At 39.3% G+C, this 9908-nt stretch overlaps 2 protein-coding genes across 5 annotated transcripts in view; one reads left to right on the top strand and one right to left on the bottom strand.

Annotated features, from left to right (window-relative positions):
• Positions 1-661, top strand: part of cep290 (centrosomal protein 290) — a gene marked incomplete in the record, with an annotated part of 103571 nt that extends 102910 nt beyond the window's left edge. For both annotated transcript variants that reach the window (XM_014017619.1, XM_014017618.1), the window contains 1 exon segment: positions 154-661. In XM_014017619.1, the coding sequence (XP_013873073.1) occupies positions 154-398 (245 nt within the window).
• Positions 662-1556: 895 nt separating this feature from the next.
• Positions 1557-9908, bottom strand: part of rlig1 (RNA 5'-phosphate and 3'-OH ligase 1) — a 13261-nt gene continuing 4909 nt past the window's right edge. The window contains exons 1-7 of one of the 3 annotated variants that reach the window (XM_014017621.1): positions 9601-9814; positions 6846-6963; positions 5487-5582; positions 5274-5390; positions 4959-5156; positions 2483-2652; positions 1557-2378 (exon numbers count right to left, since the gene is read on the bottom strand). In XM_014017621.1, coding sequence (XP_013873075.1) covers positions 2199-2378; positions 2483-2652; positions 4959-5156; positions 5274-5390; positions 5487-5582; positions 6846-6963; positions 9601-9690 — 969 coding nt within the window. In that variant the 5' untranslated portion in view covers positions 9691-9814 and the 3' untranslated portion in view covers positions 1557-2198. Of the gene's footprint in view, positions 2379-2482; positions 2653-4958; positions 5157-5273; positions 5391-5486; positions 5583-6845; positions 6964-9600; positions 9815-9908 lie in introns of those variants that run through there. The other 2 variants (XM_014017622.1, XM_014017623.1) reach the window with 2 other exon arrangements.

Consider the following 9908-nt stretch of genomic DNA (forward strand, 5'->3'; position numbering starts at 1 on the left):
GTCTAAAACCATATCAGTTTATGAGGTGGTTCTAAACATGTTAAACCAGTAGCATCTGTTTTTGCTTCTGTCAGACTGTGTGCACCGACATTTAACCAAAAATACCAGCAGTGATATAAATTGTTTGGAGTCATTTTATTTTTTTGTAATCAGATTCCAGGAAACTGAAAAACCTCCTGCACGCAGCTGAAACAGATAAAAGCAAACTTCAAATGGAAGTCAAGACGCTGAAGAAGGAGCTTGAAAACTTTGACCCAACGTTTTTCGAAGAGCTTGAGGACTTGAAGTACAACTACAATTTAGAGGTGAAGAAAAACATCCTGTTGGAGGAGCAGCTGAAGAAGGTGTGCCATCAGTTTGGTGTGGAGGCTAAAATGCCCAGCGTGTCCATCGATTAACTCAGGGTTATTGTACCAACAAATGTTAAAAAATACTGGATGTTTTTTGGTTGTTTGTTTTGGTCTGGCACATTACAAGTTGAGATATATTTTTTCAGAGCAGTCAAAATGTAAGTAATAGTACTGTTGGTAGTAGTAAAGTTTATTTTTTAAAGAGGCAAATTGTTCTCTACAGCATATTTTCTAACTAACATACTGTCAGTTCTGCAAAGTAACTTAATATTTATTGTTTTAGATTTGCCAATAAAGTAGTTTTCACCAGCTTGAATTGTCTTATTTCAACGTTTCAACATGGCGCCCAGATCGCTCTGCAGTTTCAAGGTATACAAAGCTGAAATGTGGTGGATTCGTAGCTGAGATCAAACCCAACACATTCTGAATATTAAACACAAGTTTTAGCTAACTGCTAATGCTAAATTGAGATAAGGCATAATTTAGCCATTTTGAGACGTACAAAGCTGAAAACAGGTCGTAGCCAAGAACAAGCTTTGACAAATTCTCTATGATAAATTTTAATTCAAGGCCTGCAATACTGTCTGTTACCATTTGAAGACATTTTGGGCTGAAATTTGGTGTGGTGTTACTAAGATTGAATCCAAATTAAAAATCCAAGATGGCTGATAGTCATGCACATCAACTGTAACAAGGGCGTATTACAGGAGTTGTAAAAAGACCGTTAATTTTTAATTGTTTAATCAAATTACTTGGATCTCTCGGTATTGTTAAAATTTATATTAAATATCTACGTCCAAATATGTAAAAAAAATTAAATTTAAATTTAACAGGCTTTCATAGGGTGTCCTAATATTTTCACGAGTATATTTCTGCTGATCGAAATATAAAACTGACTGTATAAATGTCTAAATAATACCCTAACCATTCTCAAGTTCCTGTAAAATGTTAAAGATTGGAGTCATTTTTAGAAAGCAAAACCTACTCTGCAAATGGGTCCGCTCTAACCAGCCCTTATTAGCTGCACTTTGGTCCAAGCAGACCTGCCTCTAACACAGATTGTACTGTTTTAAAATCCTTAAAATTTCACACTGGTTCATGCAAACTCTATTTTGTGAATTCATACAAAATAAATAGTTTCAGCCTTGCATCAACACATTGTTCTAGAAACAGTATTTTTTTGAAAAACAGGTTCCAGAGTGAAAATAATCTTGAAAAGAAATTTTATTTTTGTGCAGCCAAAAAAACCCAAAAAGGAAACTTTTTGAAAACAATATGATAGGCCCACCTCTAACCTAACCTCTTGCTGATCAGACATACCAATAACACCACTGTTATTGCATGCTTGCATTTATGCAGCAAAACCTTTGTTTTCTCTATTATTTCAATTGCAGACGAGGCTGATTAACAAACTCCCTCGCAACAAGGGAGAACCAGACAGGAACGACAAAACATTTGAGTTTAGTGTTTTCAGTTCTTACCCAGCATGCAAGTTTTATGCACAGTATATATTTATGGCAGTGTTAGTGACACAGTTTCTACAGTATTTTTAGCAGTTTTCTGATTTTTCATTTTGGAAACCTGTAAGCCTTTAAACTATTTCTCCATATTCACAACTTTTCCAGTTAATCCAATTTCAAAATGTTGAAAATATCCCTTTAAATTTACTTTCCTCTGAATGTAGTTTTACCTCTTACAGTTTAATGACTCTTGGATCAATTTAATAAGACTTTCAGCTGAATCTGTGCCCTAAACAGTCTTAGTTTTTGGAATTCTTCTTCAGTGGTGCCCATATCTGGCTGGATCCTCACAGGGATGTGGTCGTAAAAAAGAAGCCTGGTCTTTTGCTCATGACTCAAAGTTCACATCCTGAAGCCGGCTGAAGAAGTGTCCGTTCAGTGATAAAAAGGACGTGAACAAGCTGCTGCTGCAGGCCTCCACCTTCCCGTCAACGCGAATCACCACAGGTCTGTTGGCGAGGCAGGTGTCCCCATCAGGCCATCGCAGTCCCAGGTGGTGCCGGTGGACCTGCGAACACCACAGTTACAGCCGACTGAACCTCTCCCTAAAGCCAGACCATGTGCTGAATGTTTCAGCTTTTAGAATAATGAGATCAAGTCAAGTCACCCCACCTTAATAAGAGTGCCATTGTTGCAGTGCCAAACGATGCCCTCTACTCGGCCCTCTGGGCTTTCCTGGAACCAGGAGCTGATCTGCTGGAAGTCCACAGGCAGGAGGTTTGGGATTGGAATGACTCCATGTGGTACCAGGCAGTGGACCGGCTGCTTTTTACTCCCAAGTCCTGCAGGACAAGGATATACACCTAGAGTTAAATCCTGTGATGATCAGAAAGAACGTGACTGACTCAGTGACTTATTTTTATTTATTATTATTATTTCACTGCTTCTTTGTTTAAAAGGATCCCTGATTAGTTGTAACATTAGACTTTATTTGATAAACATATATTTTAACTGTAAAATAAAGACTGTAAAAATACTGTAGGCTGTTCAGTTTTTATAATTTTTAAACTAAAAGTTTGAAAATATACTACACGGATGGAGCCATTTTATTTACACGCAAAGCATTCTGGGTAAATGATAACGTGGATAGGTCATCGGTGCGAGGCTGCTAGCGAGCTATATCCACCCTGAAGGTTAATCTTGGACAATATCTGATGATCGACTCTTTTAAATGAAACCAGAGAGCGTTGACAGAGAGAAGAAGGTAGAAATGACTCAGCCTGMAACTGAAAATATACACTCACCGGCCACTTTATTAGGTACACCTGTCCAACTGCTCGTTAACACTTAATTTCTAATCAGCCAATCACATGGCGGCAACTCAGTGCATTTAGGCATGTAGACATGGTCAAGACAATCTCCTGCAGTTCAAACCGAGCATCAGTATGGGGAAGAAAGGTGATTTGAGTGCCTTTGAACGTGGCATGGTTGTTGGTGCCAGAAGGGCTGGTCTGAGTATTTCAGAAACTGCTGATCTACTGGGATTTTCACGCACAACCATCTCTAGGGTTTACAGAGAATGGTCCGAAAAAGAAAAAACATCCAGTGAGCGGCAGTCCTGTGGGTGGAAATGCCTTGTTGATGCCAGAGATCAGAGGAGAATGGGCAGACTGGTTCGAGCTGATAGAAAGGCAACAGTGACTCAAATAACCACCCGTTACAACCAAGGTAGGCAGAAGAGCATCTCTGAACGCACAGTACGTCGAACTTTGAGGCAGATGGGCTTCAGCAGCAGAAGACCACACCGGGTACAACTCCTTTCAGCTAAGAACAGGAAACTGAGGCTACAATTTGCACAAGCTCATCGAAATTGGACAAGAGAAGATTGGAAAAACATTGCCTGATCTGATGAGTCTCGATTTTTGCTGCGACGTTCGGATGGTAGGGTCAGAATTTGGCGTCAACAACATGAAAGCATGGATCCATCCTGCCTTGTATCAACGGTTCAGGCTGGTGGTGGTGGTGTCATGGTGTGGGGAATCTTTTCTTGGCACTCTTTGGGCCCCTTGGTACCAATTGAGCATCGTTGCAACGCCACAGCCTACCTGAGTATTGTTGCTGACCATGTCCATCCCTTTATGACCACAATGTACCCAACATCTGATGGCTACTTTCAGCAGGATAATGCGCCATGTCATAAAGCTGGAATCATCTCAGACTGGTTTCTTGAACATGACAATGAGTTCACTGTACTCAAATGGTCTCCACAGTCACCAGATCTCAATCCAATAGAGCATCTTTGGGATGTGGTGGAACGGGAGATTCGCATCATGGATGTGCAGCCGACAAATCTGCGGCAACTGTGTGATGCCATCATGTCAATATGGACCAAAATCTCTGAGGAATGCTTCCAGCACCTTGTTGAATCTATGCCACGAAGAATTGAGGCAGTTCTGAAGGCAAAAGGGGGTCCAACCCGTTACTAGCGTGGTGTACCCAATAAAGTGGCCGGTGAGTGTAGATGGAGGACATCAGAGCTGCTTCATGGAAGAAGAACCTCAGCTTAGCCTGTTAGCTTCAGCGTTAGCCCCGATGCTATCACTATTTATATATATTAGCTCAGTGCTACACATTCTCCTCTCGTCACTGAGGTCCTCCATCCACATGACAGAGAGGGGAACACAAAAATGACTCAGCCTGTAACTGAAAATATGGATGGAGGACCTCAGTTTAGCTTGTTTGTTTGCTGTGCTAGTGCTGAGCTAATACATATAAGGCAATATAGTATTGGCGCTAGCCAATTGGTGCTGTTTTGAATTGGGTTCTATGGAAAGGTTAGGCACAAATAATAACTTGTAGATAACTCTATGACCAACCTCAGTTTGGAGGAAAAGAGTTCACATCATTTCACTGATCTTTGTGCAGTTATTTACAAGGGAACCTGATTATTTGTGAAGTTTCCACAAAATTCCACTTTAAAATGGCTAAAATTGTTTTTTACAGTTTTTGGACTCATTAAAAAAGTTTTCAAAGAACTTTTTATTCAAGATTCAAATCTTTTTTTTCCTTTTTTTGGGGGGTAACGATACAATTTGTGTAAAACCAGCAGGCTGTCAAATTTGAAGCAACAAAGACGAGATGAATTTACCGTACGGGTTTCCGTTGACGTTGGTTCCGATCAGTTCCAGCGTTTGTTCCTGCAGCTCTGCCAGTGGGACGGCTGTAATTTCCAACACGTCGGCTTCACCAGAGCTTGGCCGGAGAACGAGCGCTGCCCTGACTTCATAATCCACCACAGAGGAATGCCAACAGTACTGCTTGTTGCTCTTCTCCACTGGAACCCAGCCTGCACGATTCCAAAAACAGTGTTTCCATCAGGCTGATGGTTTCCATGTGAGAGAAGACGCTGGCTGGTAACCTCACAACTTCACACTAAAGAGAAGAAAAGACTATGTTCCCCAACCTGGAATGTGTCCATTTTCATCAGGTATAGGATGGCCATCATGGTGTTTGACTCTGTGAGCTGGAATCCATGTCTCTGGCACTGTTTTAAAATCTTCCTCTACGTTCCACATGAAGTCTGAAACAAACAAAAAAATAAATAAAAATTTAAACCAAATGCTAACATTTCCAGCTCTTAGCAATGTATTGTTTCTATTAACTACAGTTATGATACCTTTACTGCTTTTGTGAGAACGCTGGTGCTTTTTAAACCTCTTCTCTGCTGACTTGTTGGGCTTCCTGTCGAGTCTGGCCCAGAGGTAAGGCTGACCTGGAGGAAAGCAATTCTTTAAATGTGAGCTACAAACTTTAAAGGGCCTGTGATGTATGCTTCAATTAGAAAAAGTAAAAGAACATTTTTTATTTAAGAAACTTGGCATAATACACTTTATTTTATACATTTTGTCACATAACTGGCATATGTTCTTTTGAATATGGTTCAAAGTGAAACAGGAAGTGACATCAAAGGGAAGAAAGAAAACTGGTCTGTTTACTGAAACAATACTATTTGAACTCTGACTCTTCATCGCTCTCTAATCTAAAGATACATGAGATTCTTCTCTTCTGTCTGTTTAGTTAGTTATTATAGCAATGCTCTGTAGTCCATGGGCTAGGGTGGCTCACTGTGCACCCCCCTACTGAACTTCTCTGGTATTTTCATGTACCCTAGGATCCACTCTTTTAAAAAAAGCATGTTAACAGAAAAAAATTGGGTCTCACTGCTCCACAGGGACCGTTTTGGCCACACCCCTTTTCCATTTTGACCACCATGTGAGTGCACTGGAAATTTAAAATGTTTTCATCAAATTAACAAGAACAGTTCTTTAATACTGTAATATTTTCTGTAATTGCAATGTTATTGTAATTGTAATATTTTCATGAAAAACTCACCACTCTTATGCCAATACGGTCGCAATGATGCATTTAGGTACTGAAATGGAATTGCATGAACATTCACCTGGTGGTTATGTAATATAGCGAATCGATAATAAAATATCTGCGTCGACAAATTTACATAATCGACGTCATCGATTATTTCAACTAATCGGTGCAGCCCTACTTGTGACGTCCACGGCCTACCCCAGTTACCACTACTGTGCATGTGTGTCAAGGACAGAAAAGCAGATGTGGCAGTGGAAGGTGTCAAAGCACTTTGGAGAGAAAAACAAAGAACAAAAAAAAAAAAAAGAAAACGATTAATCGATTCTTAAATTAGTCAATTAGTCATCCACAATTTTAATAATCGATTAGTTGTCGATTGATCGATTAATCAGTGCAGCCTTAGTTCACATGCAGGCATTCCTCTTTGACATCACTTCCTGTTACTTCACATGCAAATTTCTCAACAACTGTTCACCTCAGTGCTGTGAAATTGCTTTTGCAATATGTTATTAAATTTCTCTTTCCAAAACCACATTCATTTTGATTACAAAAATTTGATGTCATGGGCACTTTAAATTCCCCCCAAATAATTTGTCTATTTTTTCTACTAAAACATCCAGCTAACAGAGCCATGAGTGGGAAACAGGCTCACCTTGATAAAGGCTAACGTAGCAGCAGGTACCGTCCAGTTTCTCTGTGGCAAGTGCACAATCAATGTTGGCTTCCACAGCAACAGGGTTCACATTCTCTGTAGCAACAACCTGAAATTGCTTTAAAACAAAAAATAAAATAATATTAACACCATGCATGAGTTGTTCTGAAGTTTGAACCTAATATGTCAAATTTTGTCATCATTTCAGAAAAAAAAGTTCAAGTTCGCACTAGGAACGTTTTTACTTTTTAACAAATGTTGCAGCCATTTATGCAGTAATATTTATGCATGCATACTTTAACTCAATTTTCCTTTTGTGTATTTCAAGCTGTTTTTAAAGGTAGCGCAACTGTGTTTGCTGCATGACCGGTTTCACATGTTCCCCCATGTTTGTCTGTATGTCTTCTTGAATGGGTGTTTCTTAACTCCCCCCCCCCCCCCCCCCGAATGTACAGCACCTTGTGAATTTATTTCTGTGAAAGGCGCTATATAAATAAAACTTTACTTACTTACTTATGCATTAGCTACAACTACACCAAAGTTTAGCACAATATATAAAATTGACAGAGGTATAACCATTTTAGTGTTATTAAGGACCAGTATGTTGTAGCCACCATCTTGAATATATTGACTCCTGCATCTCCCAATGGACCATTTCTTGGATACTGTTTAGCGCCACAATGGTTTGTGGGATTGTTTGGGGGCAACTGAAGTAAACATGAATGATGGGACAGGTTCTCAAACTTTTAAGTTTAGATTTTTGTGCTTCTTAAAAGTGTTTCTTTTGGTTGGTGAGGTTCTAATCAGAAAAAGGACAAACTCATCCAGAACTGTAATGCTGCTCAAATGTTGGGATTAGTACCTAAAATAGCAATCTGGAAAATAGAGGTAAGGTTATACAGTTTTGCAATAATTGCAATCTAAATACAATGTATTAATTACTACAGTATCTCACAATATCAAATATACTGCCAGAGAAAAAGTATACAGTGATCCTACAGTATTAAAGGAGACCAATTATGGGTCCTAGAAATGTTTATGGTATGTCTGTGGGCTATCCAGACCATGTTCATTCAATTTAATGCACAAAATAATTCTCAGATAATAAAATTTCCCATTTTCTAGTTCTGCCTGTTCTGACTTCTGTTCAGAAGAGCTGTTTATGTTAATGAGCTCTGTTGGTAACGCCCTCCAAAAATCTGTTGACATTAACTCCGCCCTCCAAAGCCAGCGTTTACGTTAGCATGGCTAATAATAGCAGAAGCTCCGTTGTACAATCATATGAGACCCAGAGGCTCAGACCCAGAGGCAGAGTCATGGTCCCAGCTTCTTTTTTTTCTCCCTCCTCTGCTCTGCGCTCACTCTGCTCTCTGTTTCCAGAGCAGGGAGCAGCAGCGGTCAAAATACCTCAGAAACCCGAACAAATAGGCTTTAACAAGGCTTTAATAAGCTAAACAATAAAGGTACATGAGAAAACGTGTTCATAACGAATGAAAATAAATAATTAAATTGTGTCCGTGCCAGTCTCAAACCCTGGTCTCCCACTCTCTGGTCCAACACTCTACCCATTGCTTTATTGGAGGCCTGTTGTGAAATGAGCTGCACATAACACAACAACAACCGTGACGGCTTTTTATACTGAGGAGGTGGAGCTTCAGCCGGGGGTTGCTAGGTAAGGGGCTGAACGCAGGTTCTGGTGGGTTGTCGTACAGCTTGTGACATCACAAAATTTAGGAAGTATAAAACTTGTCATTAATATACATTAAAAATACATTTACTTACAGTAAATATGCACCTGGGTGTATTTTTTTGGTCCTAGGACTGTTTTTTTAAGAAGTACATACCCAAAGTTGAGTAAAAAAAAACTTTAAAAAGTGAATTTTGCATAATAGGTCCCCTTTAACAGCTTTATGATCAGTGGGGCTGATAAACATATAATCTACATATAATCTTGAGGCTGACCTATTATTGATTAAATGCTGAGTATAAAAACATCCTTCTTGATCACACATCCAATTTAACATGAATATTAATTTAACGATTGTGTATTTGTATTAATGGTAGTAAATGCATTTGTTAATGTAGTTTGTAGACTTCTGCATGGTGTATGTTACTGTAAGATAGTCCATTCCTATATTTGTAATATTTAGTCAAAATGATCTGAAGAAGGCAAATATAATACACAGCCAAGACATAAACAAACTTAATCAGACGTGGTCCCAAATATAGCAGCTTGATATAATGTGTCCCCGTCTAAAACAGAAAGGGTTAAAGTTAGCAGGTCTGTGTCAGGCCTCAGCATACTTCACAATATGTCTTCTAACCCCTGAAAGTTTGAACTTAATCCTTTCTTGGATGGATTTAAGGGGGGTACAGATTATATCAGGTGGCCTGATGTAATCTGTACCCCCCAACATCATGAAGCTACACAGAGGAAACAGAGAAGTGCTCTGACACACAAGAAACATGGTCTGCTTTTAGTATGACGTCATTGTTTTCCAGAAACGTTCAGTATGATAAAACCACAAAGACCTTTATTGCAGGAACAGAATGAATCAGTCTGCCTCTGCTGTAGGAAGCAACACATTATCAAAATGGCGCTACTCACCAAAATAAAATAAAACACAAAACGCAAACATATACAAGATAAATGTTTACATAAATGTTAATTATTCGGAAATTGTTTAACCAAGAAAAAGTCTAAATTAACTGGCATGGCAACAGCAGGATAAGGCTGCTCTGCTCCCAGTCTCACCTGACAGTCCCGTTTTCTGGACGCTTCTTCCTTCACTTCGGTGAGAAAAACACACGGGATCTTCTGCTGAACGGAGCACAGGCGGCGCATTTTCTGGATGCTTCACTGACTAAACAGTTTTATCTGAAAATGTTGCTAAGTAATGCACAGAAACATAAACAGCGCAAAACCCTGTTAGCATGAGATGAGCATCTTTTTCTACGGTATGTTCTTCGCCTCATAAAGACAAAAAAGAGTCAACAGCGCCACGATGGTGACTGCTGGGAACTACATCAATTTGGCTTGCATTAAATTCTATATATATATAT

The sequence above is a fragment of the Austrofundulus limnaeus genome, unplaced genomic scaffold (assembly GCF_001266775.1).
Source record: "Austrofundulus limnaeus strain Quisiro unplaced genomic scaffold, Austrofundulus_limnaeus-1.0 Scaffold173, whole genome shotgun sequence".
Lineage (NCBI taxonomy): Eukaryota > Metazoa > Chordata > Actinopteri > Cyprinodontiformes > Rivulidae > Austrofundulus > Austrofundulus limnaeus.